This window comes from Mustela putorius, unplaced genomic scaffold, assembly GCF_011764305.1.
Source record: "Mustela putorius furo isolate JIRA1106 unplaced genomic scaffold, ASM1176430v1.1 tig00000580_pilon_pilon_pilon, whole genome shotgun sequence".
In the NCBI taxonomy this organism is placed as follows: domain Eukaryota; kingdom Metazoa; phylum Chordata; class Mammalia; order Carnivora; family Mustelidae; genus Mustela; species Mustela putorius.
In genome coordinates this window covers 9,247,268-9,261,351 of record NW_025421423.1, presented here as the reverse complement: position 1 = coordinate 9,261,351, position 14,084 = coordinate 9,247,268, and the positions used below count along the sequence as shown (strand labels likewise).

General features: G+C 45.3%; 1 protein-coding gene across 4 annotated transcripts in view; it reads left to right on the top strand.

Annotated features, from left to right (window-relative positions):
- The window catches only part of LOC101679430 (phospholipid-transporting ATPase ABCA1), a 127,477-nt gene that overhangs the window by 42,524 nt on the left and 70,869 nt on the right, over nucleotides 1–14,084 (top strand). For all 4 annotated transcript variants that reach the window (XM_013053829.2, XM_013053827.2, XM_004747735.3 and 1 more), the window contains 2 exons: nucleotides 10,690–10,811; nucleotides 13,086–13,262. In XM_013053829.2, coding sequence (XP_012909283.1) covers nucleotides 10,690–10,811; nucleotides 13,086–13,262 — 299 coding nt within the window. The remainder of the gene's footprint in view (nucleotides 1–10,689; nucleotides 10,812–13,085; nucleotides 13,263–14,084) is intronic.

Sequence of the window (14,084 nt, the reverse complement as noted above, 5' to 3'; positions counted from 1 at the left end):
CCTGACCTGGGCTTTGAGCTTCTCTGTCTCGTCAGCTAGATTTTATATGTCAATGCCATAGGTGCCATTTTCTGTATGTCCACAGGGCAAATCTGGTTTTTTGGGCCTTTCTGATGTGGTTCTGTAAGATTTCTATGAAATAAGTCCTTGGGTTATGCTGGATTTTATTAGGGAAATGGGGCCTAACTTTCTGAGTGTTGGATTTACTGGTAATACTGTGCTCTCACCCCGTGGACCTTTGATTCTGCTCTGATCTTTGAAGTCAGGCAAACCTGATCCCCCGAGGGCAGGGCAGACTTTCGTGATGGGCAAGGTAGTTGGCTGTAGCAGGGAGTTGAGCGAGGAGGATATAAAACTGTTATCTTGTAAACATCCACTTGGTAGTATAATTTAGCTCTAAGCGAACACTTGGCAGCTGGCAGCCTTGGTTCAAATCCTGGCTTTTCTGCTTATCAGCTGTGTGACCTTGGATAATTCCGTAACACCTCTGTCTCAATTTCCTCAAAATGGAGATACCAGGGATCTAATATGGGTAAAGCATTTAGTGCTGTGCTTGGCACGTAAGAGGCATCAGGCTTGACTTTCATTCACCGCATGGAACTACCATCATGGGAGGTGGGGGGGGGGGTTGTTCCTTTTTCTGCGCAAGAAGGAGCTGAAGTTCAGAGAGGGAAAGTAACTTGCCTAAAGCAGCATAGCTGGCAAAGGGAGGAAGAGGGCTGGAACTTCAGTCTTTTATACTTTGCTGTTACTGCATCCTAAAGAGAGTAGCCCCGGGGTAGCCAGAAACTTCCAAGGTCACAGGATAACAGGGTATGAATGGCTGGCATCAGCAAGGAGACGAGGTCTTCTGGGAGAAATACCAGACTTCCTCCACTTCCCTGTTCCCTGGGGAACAGGCATGGGTGGAAGGTTCCCCAAGACCCATCTAGAAAGAACATCCTGTGACTCACAGCCATTTCTCCTTCCTTGCCCAAACCCCTTCTTTCCATCTGATAGCCACCGAAGTTGAGGCTGCAGCCCCATACTTTGTTTTCTGCCCTTGTGGGCCCTCTGTGAGTCATCTTTTGGGGAGATCTGATGACATATGTGTCAACATTATATCATCAGACTGGAAATTTCTTGAAATCTTTGCATGATTGCAATTCACGTTCTGCATGCACTTGTTGAAAGCTCTGATCTAGGGCCTGGGGTTTCATATTTTGGAATCTTTCCGACCTACTGTGAGGAAGTTTTCCCAGGCCTGTCACGGCCAGGCTGTGTCCTGGAGCCTAAGCTGCTGGTTTCCATCCAGGGTGGGGGTCTGGCCCCGGCTAGGCTGTAACCAGGTAGATGCAGTGATGCACTGCTATGTTGAAATATTACTTGAACTAAATTGAATCAAAGGTCAACCTTACCCAGACAAGAATAGAAAATACAATTACACTCAATTACAGGACAGCACGTACCCTGCAACAGCAGACTGCCTTTAAAAAGTTGGATTGTTAACATGAAGAATGGTATTTCATGTGTCTTGCTTTTCCAGTACAAGATTTATTTACCCTGTGGGTGGGAAAGAGCAGTTTGGGAGTCCAGTGTGCTTCTAGCTGAAAGCCTCCCATTTCCTGCCCTCTCATCACTTGTTGTGTTGAGGCACAAAAGACAATCTTGGAGTGACACTTCGTCCAACAGATGAAGTTGCAGCAAATAATGGTACTGTTTTACATTTTAATACATTGTTACATTGAAGGCATAATTAGCAGGTTGGTATTATCTCCATTTTATTGATGAGGAAACTGAGGCTCAAAAGGGGCATGTCTGTTGCCTAAGGTCACAGAGTAAAGCCTTGACCCCAAGGCTTAGCATCTTTCCCCCACACCGTGCTGCCATGTTGCCTTATTCCAATACCAGGAAGCATGGGTGGCATCATCCATTATTTGATGCCAAAAATGTGATGAAGTGATTTTAAAGAGTGAAGCGATTCATTGAATTCCCCATAAAGTAGAAAGAGCCAAAGCTTTTTACCCAGAGCTGACTGAATTCAAATTTACCACTTGCTTGCTCTGTGACCTTGAGCAGGGTATTAACGCCTCTGGGTCTTTTTCCACATTTGAAAAATGGGATGACACTTCTCGTAAGCTTGTTTTAGGCATTCTAGAAAAAGAATACATATAACCAGTCTGATGCTCTGTAAATGCTAATCACCTTCCTCTGCCCACAGATCACAACTCTGTCCCTACCTTGATGCATTTTATTTGTTTTGGAAGTAAGGGAAAGCTAAGTTATTTATACATTATATATATTCACAGTTATTCCTTAGCTCAGCCCTGGAAAGAAGCCCCTTTCAGCCCTTACTTCCTTGTGAACTCTTCCTTTCCTCTCCCGTGTTCCCTAGACCTCTCATGGTCCTAGGGCTAGTTACAGTCCCACGCCGCCTGGTGTTTGGAGTGGCATTTACCAGCTCATCAGTGAGCACTGATGCCCCAACCTCTCTTCTTTCCAGCCCTTTTTCTCTCATCTCTTTCTCTTTGATTCAGTCTTTCCTGTCCCTGGACTTTGTGCTTCTTCATACTTTTGGCCTCTTTCCTTCTCTTTGTTCTTTGCCTTTTCCAGGCATCTTTTCCCGCCTTCCCACCTCCCTGACCTTCACTAAGCATTCCCCGTGCACAGTGTCTTCAGCTCTTTGCTTACTTTGTCAATGCTGGCTCTTTGTCTCTACCACTCTCTTCAGGCCCAGAATTCACGTGGGCCGACGTGATGTCTGTTATCTTTCATCTCATATTATCTTCATTTTCTGCTGGGCTTCTAAAGTCAGCCCAGCTGCCTGTCACCCTCACTGCATCAGGAGTGCTCCTGGCCAGTGTGAACCCATCACCCTTTCCCCGTGGGGCCTCTGTCTGCACTTGTTCTTTGGGGATCTGTTTGCTGTTCGGGTTCTTACCAGCTGACTTTAGTCCTCATTCCAGCGGCTACCAACAGTCTGCCTTGCCCACTTCTCAGTAAGACATGGGTCTGCTACTGCCTCTGTAGATGTCTCTCTCCACTCCCTGATTTTAATGATGTCTGATTGTGGAGTTGCAGACAGGGCTGGAGGCTCACAGGTCTGCCCCCGATCCTTTCTCCATCTCCTCTTGGCAAGGACAGGGATCATGTCTTCATAGAGCATCTCGTTATTCAAGCCTTCAAGGAGCACTGAGAAATATTGCTCCTTTAAACCACAGTACTAGTGTTTTGGGTTCAGTAGCCATTCCGTAGTTTGTTGAATTAATACAAGCTAACCCTATGTGTAAAATACTTTAAGGAATATATATATATATATATTTTTTTTTCATATATATATATATTTTTTTTAAAGATTTTATTTATTTATTTGACAGACAGGGATCACAAGTAGGCAGAGAGGCAGGCAGAGAGATAGGAAGGGAAGCAGGCTCCCTGCTGAGCAGAGAGCCCGATGCGGAACTCGATCCCAAGACCCTGAGATCATGACCTGAGCCGAAGGCAGCGGCTTAACACACTGAGCCACCCAGGCGCCCCAAGGAATATATGTTTTGTAGGGTTAGAGTACTTATGTTGGTCTCAGGAGGAGAGTCCAGCTTCCCTGGCACTTGCTGCAGAGGGTTCAGGGAGCATAACCCTGAATATTCTGGTTTCTCTTGGGACCCCTTCACATAATTGTCATCTGTGACTTTGTACTTGTTTAAAATAACCTGGGCTCCTAGTAAAGGTAAACCTCTCCAAGGCTCCATGACTGGAAAATTCTAGAACTGTGGTTTGAACCAGGTTAGCCGGACTCCAGAACCTGAGACTGTTTGGTTATGCCTAGGTTATCCCCTCAGCAAGCCCTCACTGAAGTGAAGAAATCTGCTGTGTTGGGAGCCCCAAACCCCAAAGCAGAGAGGTTCTGAGGCTGTATACACTCCAAGCTCCTGGCCCCCTCTCACTTGTCCTAAGGAGTCACGTAGGGAGCAGTCACTCACTCTGTCTCACTCTACTGCCCAGAGCCCCCATATTCCCAGAGAAGCCCCAATCTTCCCAGAGAGGAGGGTCCAGCCATCTCAAGGAAGCTGCAGGTAGCTATCCTTGTAGAAGAAAGTAGAGGCCTAATATCAGGAAAAAAAAAAAAGAAAAACCCTAACGAAAACACCCGAGTGTGCTTGTTACTAGCCCTTGTGTAGCAGAGAAATGTTTTAAGGTTTTGTTTGCATGGCCGTACAAACTTAGGCTGAGTAAAGCCATGAGTTAGAATCCAGCCTGGTTCCCTCCAGGCCATTGCCCAATTGACAGGGTTAGGGCTGGGAGACCCTCCTGGGATCCTTTTAAGAAAAGTATCTGTGGGGTACCTGGGTGGCTCAGTGGGTTAAAGCCTCTGCCTTTGGCTTGGGTCATGATTCCAGGGTCCTGGTATATCGGGCTCTCTGCTGGGTGGGGAGCCTGCTTCCTCCTGTCTCTCTGCCTGCCTCTCTGCCTACTTGTGATCTCTCTCTCTGTCAAATAAATAAATAAATAATCTTAAAAAAAAAAAAGTATCCGGGCCTTGGATGCCGCTGTGCTCACTTTCTAAGTCTTTTTTTTTCCTTCTGCCTCCTCCACCCACTTCTCAAGCTGCTGATTGCTGTGGTTCTTTTTCATGTTGAACAAAAGAGACTACAGGGATCTTGAAACTTGAGCTGGGGACTGGAGGGCACTGACCGAGAGTAACCCCAGCCGGCTCTGCGGAGGGCTTCCCTCCTCTGCCTTCCTGCTAGCCCTCCCTCTTCCGCTCGGGCCCTCCCCCTCCTTCCCGGTCCTCTGCTGGGCGGGAGAGGAGCAGAAACCATGCTAAGTGGCCGCGAAAGCATTTGCTGGGTGCAGGGCCTCTCTCCTGGCTGCAGTGGAAGTGTTTCCTTAGCTTGGTCAGTGAGGCCTGGCCCAGAGGATTGGCAAGAAACTGAGGAATCTGCCCTGTTCTTGCTCAGCCCACAAACACACGTTTCACTTGTTTTGTTCTTTAGACTCCAAGATCCTGAATTGGGTTTTTTTTTTTTTTATTATTATTCTTTCCTTTGCCCTACCTTCCTGCATGCAAGCACCTGGGGAATAGAGAGGCCACGGTTTGCTCCTCCAGGTGGGACCAAGGAGGCTGAGTTGCAAGGGTGGGGTATTTTGGTCCATATTGGAGAGATTGCATCAGGAAAGCTCTCTTGGCCTTTTGATAGATAGTGACTCTGAGTCTTCTCTGTGGGCAGCAGGGACTCATGTTGAATTTACCAGTCCAGCTCCGTGATGACCGTGCTCTGTGGCAAGCATCTACACCTTCTCAGTTTCCAGTGTAAACTCTTGAGGGTCATCAGCTCTTTCCCTCTGAAAAGAGTGCTTTCCCATTCTTTTTTTTTTTTTTTTTAAAGCTTTTATTTATTAATTGGACAGAGAGAAATCACAAGTAGACGGAGAGGCAGCCAGAGAGAGAGAGAGAGATAGGGAAGCAGGCTCCCTGCTGAGCAGAGAGCCCGGCGCGGGACTCGATCCCAGGACCCTGAGATCATGACCCGAGCCGAAGGCAGCAGCTTAACCCACTGAGCCACCCAGGCGCCCCTGCTTTCCCATTCTTGATCTTGGTTTTCACAACAGCTTGTCAGTGGTGTTGGCTCCATTTCACATCAGAGGACACTGAGGCCCAGAGAGATAAAGGAAAGGGGAAAAGCAAGGTTCATGGCTCCACACTTAGGAAAGAGCAAAACCAGGACTTGAATTTGGATCTTCTGGTGCCTCCTCTGGGCTGGGCACTATTGTACTTTGAAATGACAAAGTCCTGGCCCTCGAGATATTAAAAAAAAAAAATTATTTGTTTATTTATTTATCTGAGAGAGAGTGAGAGAGAGAGAGAGAATGAGCAGGGGGAGCAGAGGGAGAGAGAGAATCTCAAGCAGACTCCACACTGAGCACGGAGCCCTACACTGGGCTCGATCTCTTGACCCTGAGATCATGATCTGAGCCGAAACCAAGAGTCAGATGCTTAACCCACTCAGATACCCATGTGCCCCTCTTCTGGCAAAAAGCTGTGTGCCTAGACAAGGGTAGCTCCATCTGTGTGCTGTTTGAGGGAAGTAAAGGAGGCTATTAGAACACAAAGGACCTCCTAACCCAGCTTGAGGGTGGGAAAGTCTGGGCAGGCTTCCTGGAGGAGATGACTCATGGACCAAGTCATTAAAAAAGGGGTGTGTGTGGGTAGGAATTAGCTACATTTAGACATTTGAATTTCTTTATATTCTTGGCTTCTCCACTCATTTTCCTGCCAGCTATATAATAGAGAAAATGGAGACCAGAGGTACAAAGCCACCCCATTCTGGCCCCCACTATATTCCTTGGTCTTCCCTCACCCATTTTACTCCCCATATCTTAGGTATTGAGGAATCATCTGTATGTTTATCTGCTTGTTGATTTATTTATTCGTGGAAGAACATTTATGGGCACCTAGTATGAATAGAGCACTACAACTACAGGGTGTCCTGGCTCTGCCATGCTGAGAGATCTCCCCAGCCACAACCTCAAGAGATTTTTGGCCCCTTGTCCTTTTCCAGAATTTGGCTTCAGCCAATTCCCCCCCTCCCTCCAAGCACTTACAGACAAGCCTCATCTTGGTCCCTTGCCTGACCTGTCTTCTTCATTTCTCCTCGTCCTTTACTGACGGTTTCTTCATCTCGCTTATCAGTCTTGAAAGTTCCTTGAGGGCAAGAACTGTGTCCTCACCTTCTCATTACACTTCACTTTGGTACATTGGTAAAGTTCAGTGAAAGAAACCCTTCTCAATAATCGAAAAATTATCACCATTTTTTGAGCATGTGCCAGGAGCCAGTTTTTCACTATTCATGCTTTACCGACGACGATCTCCAATCTTTCCATCTTGGGAAGGTGGGGATACTGTTATCCTTGCCTCTTAGGTGAGAAAAGTTGGTCTCAGGAAGGCAAAATGCATTCTCAAAGCCACAGTCAGTAAATGGCAGGGTCTAGTGTCAAAGTTAGGTTTTCCTGGTCCCACATCCCTGATCTTTATACCACTTCACTGTTTCTCAAACTCCACTACAGTCACCTGGGAAGTTGTAAAATTCTGATACGTGGGTATCAGCTCCGGAGGTTCTCATTTGATGTCAGGGGCTGTGGCCTGGGCATTGGAGTTGTTGTAACACGAGCCAAGGTTGAGAAGCAGTGCACTGCCCTACATTGCCTTTCTTTGTCCATGCTGGCTATAGCTGTTGGCGGTGGTATGTGAATCTAGGTCCACGTGTGTGGTACGCACGTGACCAGAACATACTCCTTGGTAGCCAGGGATCTTTGGCCCGCCCTGCTGCTCCCCCACCCAGCGATCTCATCACCCTGTGCACATGCACTGCCAAGGGTTGTTGACTTTTAGGTCCGCCTCTTGGTTCTTCTGTGTCACCCGGGGGTGTCACTGATAGGCGGTTTGAGTTTGATCACACCCAGCTGTTCTCATCCTCAGAGCCTGTTGACATAGCAGAAGAGTCTTATAAACACACTGAGTCTACTTGCTGGTCTCAAGAGTGTCATGACCTCGACCCACTGCAAGTGCAGGCTGGGTCGTCCTGCCACACTTCAGCAGTCCTGCTGTGGAGCAAGGAGGCTGACCCGAAGTTCCCGAGCACAGTGTGCACGTTCGGCTCCGGCTTTTCACACTCGGGAGGAATTGGTGGTCCCCGTGGCTGAGGAGGGCCAACTCATGTGTGTATTCTGTTCTATCTGGGGCTCAGAGATGTCTTTATTTCACCCCTTATTTTATAGAGCAAGGCAGTGGAGGCACAGTTTGGGTGAAATGTCCTGGCGAATAAATGGATACAGATCCCAGCTCTACTGACTCCCATTGTGTTGTTTTTCCCATTGTTCCACAGTGGTCAGTGTCTGGCTTTTCATGCCGGGCTTCACTTGAAGCCACCAGATTTCCTACCTTCCTTCTTGAAAGCTATGATTGGGGTAAACACCTGGCTGTTACTTTGTGTCCCTGGGAATATAACAAAGGGATCCTGTTTACTCCTGGGTTGTAGCCTGGGGATTGTCCTGATATCTCTGGGCCCTTCTTGGTCCTACTCGACTGAAAGAAAATCTGATACTGCTGAGATACTTCTCGAATCTTCCCAGCCCTGATCTTACCTCCTGGTATTTATGATCTAGCCATCATTCTTTGTAATGACCAGTAATTCATTGCCAGGCTTTGATCTGGGCACAGGGATACAAAGGTAAAACACATATCCTGGGGGCAGCTGGCTGGCTCAGTCCATAGAGCAGGTGGCTCTTGATCTCGGGGTTGTGAGTTCAAGCCCTGTGTTGGTTCAAGCCCCATGTTGTTTGCTTAAAAACAAACAAACCAACCCACATACACATATTATGTATCTCAGAGGCAGAGTTTAGTGGAGATAATATGGAAATAAAAAAAAAACATTCCTTAAAGTGTGGTCCCCAGCCTCTCTGGATTAGGAGTATAAGGAATGCTTATTAAAATGTAGTCTCTTTTTTTTGTACTTTTAAAAAACTTTAATTTTAGTTTTTCAGTGTTCCAAGATTCATTGTTTATGCACCACACCCAGTGCTCCATGTAATACATGCCCTCCTTAATACCCACCACCAGGCTAACCCAACCCCCCAACCCACTTCCTTCCAAAACCCTCAGTTTGTTTCTCGGAGTCCACAGTCTGTCATGGTTCATCTCCCCCTCTGATTTTCCCCAATTCACTTTTCCTTTCCTTCTCATAATGTCCTTCCCCCACTCCTGACCCACTATTTTAGAGTCTCTGGGAATTGGGTCCAAGAAACAGCATTTTAGTATGCCCCCTAAGTGAATCTTAGGTGCCTTGAGGTTTGGCGATTATAGGAGTGAGTGCTGCAGTAAGAGTATAGTGTCCTGTATGATGGCTACCACCAGGCTGGTGTTCATGTGTAGGAGGACATCTTCTGAGGAGGGACACTAACTGGGCAAGGAATAGCTTCTTGAAATTGTCGTGAGGAATACCAGGTGTTAGTATGTCAGGTGTAACCAGACAGTCATTTCTTTATAGGTGTGAATCATGCTTAACTTACCCTTTCTAATAACTCTAAATTGTTCAAGTTTGCTTGAGAACATGCCTGGATCTGACAGCAAAGATGAGAGTCTGGTTGGGCATTTGTGCCCTCCTTCTGCTTTATCTATGCACGTGACCCTCCCCCCCTCACCCCCAGGATTAATTCCTGTCCTCTTTAAGCCTCATACTGTAGCTCCATTTCAGATCAACCCTCTATTTTGCTTCAGTTAAATGATTGGGTTTGTAAGGTTTGCCCCCCTAGAGGTCTGTTAGTGCCTGGGTCTGTGGGCTGCCGTTTGCAAATGAGCCTTGCCTAGTCACAAGGAAAGGGTGGACTGGTTTTCTCTTTATTGAAAGAAGTTGGGTTATTAAGAGGGTGGGGCAGAAGAAGAAGTCGACAGTCAAATGAAAGAGAGCAGGGAAAATGGTAGCATTTCAGAGTGAGGGGACTCCCACCTAACATCTGGTCAGAAACCTCTCATTTTGGAGAAGCTGAGGTTCAGAAAGAGGATATGAAATGACCAAATGACACCGCTAGTCATAGACTCCCAACTCCGGGGACTAAAATTCTGGATTTCTGGCCCATGCTCTTAATGCTTCATTACCCTGGAATGTACCTGGAGGCTTTATTTTTAAAGAGATTCTTTATGAAATCCTGCAGCCATCGAGTCATTTAGGTGGGTTGATTTTTAAATATATGCTTGTGTTTTCTTAAAATCTAGCAGACCTGGGCTTTGGAGCTTTGTATCATGTGTTTCACGGTTGAAATTAAAGTGAGATCACATCCGTGAGAGTGCTTTGATATGCGTAACACTCTCCTCCAATGGTTCTCAAAGTGTGGGTCCCAGACTGGCATCATCTGCATCACCTGGGAGCTCCTTGGAAATGTGATTCTCTGGTCTCATCCCAGGCTGGCTGATTCAGAAACTCTGGGAGTGGAGGCAGAAAATCTGTTTTAACAAGCCTTTAGATGATTCTGTTGTCCACTCAAGTTTGAGAACCACTGTTCTGCATCAAGAGGAAGATCAGCCTTCCGGGGTTTGTGGGTCTAAGGCTTTAAGTAGCTCCGGTGTTTAGCTGAGGTGGCATGTGGGAGACAGGAGTAGTAGGGTTAAGTTCACAAATCTCAGATGGGATGGGTGAGATCACTTAAAAGGTTTGGCTTTTGGGGCGCCTGGGTGGCTCAGTGGGTTTAAAGCCTCTGCCTTTGGCTCAGATCATGATCTCAGGGTCCTGGGATCGAACCCCGCATCGGGCTCTCTGCTCAGCGAGGAGCCTGCTTCCGTTCCTCTCCCTCTGCCTGCCTCTCTGCCTACTTGTGATCTGTCTGTCAAATAAATAAATAAAATCTTATATATAAAAAAAAAAGGTTTGGCTTTTTCCTCGAAAAGAAGGAAAGGCTGTGTAAGTGTTCACACTGTTTGAGTCTAGGAGCACACTCGGAGTTGGTTCTGTTAATCTATAGAAAGCACACTTTTCGTCTCTCCTGTAGGGCAAAGCTCCTGTCCTTTTTCTGTATGTTTCAGCCAGAAGCCTGTGGTTATCAACTGGTTTAAAACGAGACCGTCAATATTAAGATGTTTTCTCCAACTGCCTCATTGTCCTAACTTTCTTTTTTTTTTTTTTAACTTATTAAATGAAAATAAAATACTTTTCTCGACAGGCTTAAAGCTTCAGGATTTCCTGGTGGACAATGAAACATTCTCTGGATTCCTGACTTACAACCTTTCTCTGCCAAGGCCTACCGTGGACAAAATACAGGTGGCCAATGTCAGTCTTCACAAGGTAAGCTGCGATGTTCAGCTTCCTCCGTGGGGCTGATGGAAGTTATATTGTTTAAGAGTGTCTGGAAAGAAATGAATCAGCCCCTGTTTTGGTTATGGTGCTGAAGGAGGTTATTAACTCAAGTTCCGCTTACCCATTTTTACTTCTCTGTTCAGGGTGGCATTGCCAAAGCATTCAGAGAGTGGAATGTGCAACCTGGGGTCGTGGACCAGCTGGTTGAAATACACTGATTTCCTGCCTGTCAACTGGCATTTGTTGATATCTTTCCCCTAGAAAGGGGGGAGGTGAATTTAAGTTAAGATGAATTAAGCATTTTTAAAAATTTTTCACAATTCTCAGACTATAACCAGAGTTGAGGATTATTGAACAGAGCAGCTGTCTATAAAACCTAAGACAGGAGGGGCGCCTGGGTGGCTCAGTGGGTTAAAGCCTCTGCCTTCAGCTCAGGTCATGATCCCAGGGTCCTGGGATCGAGCCCCGCATCGGGCTCTCTGCTCAGCAGGGAGCCTGCTTACCCCCCCCCCCTCTCTCTCTGCCTGCCTCTCTGCCTACTTGTGATCTCTGTCAGTAAATAAATAAAATCTTTAAAAAAAAAAAAAAAAAACCTAAGACAGGAGATTTAAAAAACTTCATGCTTCCTTTAAGGATGGATAAGAAAATTATATAAGGAGAAAAAAATGTTTTTCCCTTAATTTGTAAAGCCAGGAAGTAATATTGGTGTTTATATAGAATTTTAATCGTAGATTCTTAGAAAACTTCCTTTGGCATAATTAAATATCATAGAGCTCCTGTGCAGTGAGTAGCAGACCCAGGTTGTATGGTTATTGATTTTCTGAGAAGCTTCCCAAGTTTATTCTTTGGCAGAAAAGGGCCCTGCTTCTTTACCCTATCTAATATCTACACACTAGCTTATCTTTACAGTAAGCAGAAGTAGTGGAAATGTTTGTGCCTGAAAATAAGATCCTTGCTTTACATGATGTAGAATTTTTAAAATTAGAAAAATGTGCTTACTGCTTTGCCCTTATGAAACTAGGAAAATATGCTTTGTATTTACCAGTTGTATGGTTGGGAGATGGGCCAAAGACAGCAGGCTTATGAAAACAGTTGCATTTAGCACAATTTCCATTTCTCCCTGCCAATTTTGTATCTGCCACATCAGATCAGTTTAAAATGAGGGGCGTCCTAAGTGTGGAGGTTGTCCTCGCATGGTTTTAGGGTCTCTCTGTAGTCCACGCCCTCAGACCCAGATACTGAAGGTAGGCTAACAGCAAGGACTGCTTGGGGAAAGGAGTAAAACTGAAGGGCACTTGCATGTCTGGTAGTAGGTGAAAACTTCATGGAAACCATGGCAGGCCCAGTGCTCTGCAGTGTTAGAAAGCTACACAGGCCTGCAGCGGCTTTGGTCCATCACTCACACTGGGTTGTACTGCAAGGAGGTCAAGCTACACTAATTTAAATTAACAGGGGGAGGTAATAATGGAGTAATGCAGAATCTGCATCATCCGTTCATTCCACAGGTATTTACTGTCGATAATGTTTCAGTATTATGGACTCAACGTGAGCAAGAAAAGCAAGCCCCTCTTACAGAATTTGCTGTTTCATGGGCAGGAAGGACCATGTATGAAGAGGTGCCATCGGTTAGGCCCAGGAAAGCTAATTAAGTAGACAAAATATGGCCAAGGAGAGGCTCTCTAGGAGGTCTGGTATAATGAATGCGTAAGAATGATTTACAGTTGGCCTTTAATGAGGCCTTTTCATGAGAGGCTTGGATTTCTCATACTCTGCTCTGGGGCAGACAAAGGAAGAGTTCCAAATTCTAAAATTGCTTCAACATAGTTTTCTGCATCTGTGAAATATCTATCCCTGTAAGTAAATAGTATGAATGCTTTTTTGTCCCCATAATTCAGCCCAACCCCAGTTTAACATATCACAAGTTCCAAAATAATGAGAATGTTTTTCTCTAGTAAAATAATTAAAATGGTTTCAGGAGTTTAGACTTACAATTCCTATTTCCTGAATCATGTGTCCCATTCTTTTGAGAAAAAGAGTTGGAATCAGGATTTTCCTTCATAAGGACAAGAGTGTGGGAGATGATGAGTCAAATACAACATTCAGATTTTAGGCTTCCTGTCAAATTGTGCCTTGATACATTCCAAAGGTCCGTAAAGAGATCTGATGCATTGCACTATTGTGACAGTGTCCATTCTTCAAAGCTGTATTGACCCTGCCTCCTGTCTTTGTAACCCGGTTTTGCTTGTCTTTCTTTGCTCCCAGGTATTTTTGCAAGGCTACCAGTTACATCTGACCGATCTGTGCAGTGGATCAGAATTTGAGGAGGTGATTCAGCTTGGTGAACAAGAACTTTCCAAGCTTTGCAGCTTGCCAAGCGAGAAACTAGATGCAGCAGAGCAAGTGCTTCATTCCAACATGGACATCCTGAAGCCCATCCTGGTGAGTAGGCCTGCCTCGTGGAGAAGCTTCAAACACTCGTGCTTTTGGAATGTGAACATTTTCCCTGGATAATATAACTTTGTTTTTTTTGTAGGAACTTAGGGCTGGCTGGGAGTTTGAGAGGTGATTTAGCTCAGTGGTATCGTGTTCTTTGAAACCTCTGGGACTTTTCCCAAAGGGTCAAGGTGGGAAGAGTGAGTTGGGTATGGCTTTGAGTCTAAGCGTAAGGTTCTTTGTGACTATTTCAGAGAAGACCCGTTTTTTATTTTATTTTATTTTTTAATATTTAAATATTTAATTTTTTTAAATATTAAATTTTTAAATTTAGGGTTGAGTATAGTTCCAGAATGGGTATATTTCTTTGGATTTTCTGAGAGCTCTAGTTGACATACCTCTCCAACAACAGCATTTAGCATTTGGTGTTCTGGTCTCCTTCTTACCAGATAGCACTCTGATTTGTCAGTAGGTTTTCTTAAAACCAGGGAAAGACCCTGGTTGTGTCTTTCCACAGAAGAAGGATGTGCCTGGAAAAAGACGTTCCTCATTATAATAAAAAGAAATCAGAAGCCTTTGGGACTTTGTGGAGCATGATTTCTTTCTAGAGAGATCCATTATCCCAGGTATATTAAGAATGTCCAGTTTTTGGATGCTGTGGCTGGATCATACCCTAGAAAGCGACGTTAGAAACATCTCCTGCCATTTATACACTAGTGACCATCAAGAAGTTCTTGTATCCTACTTGACTCTATGATGGTGCAGCTTTTGCCTGATATGAAGGTAATAGAACTCTGTGAGTTCTTGGGATTTTCTGTGGTAGGGTTG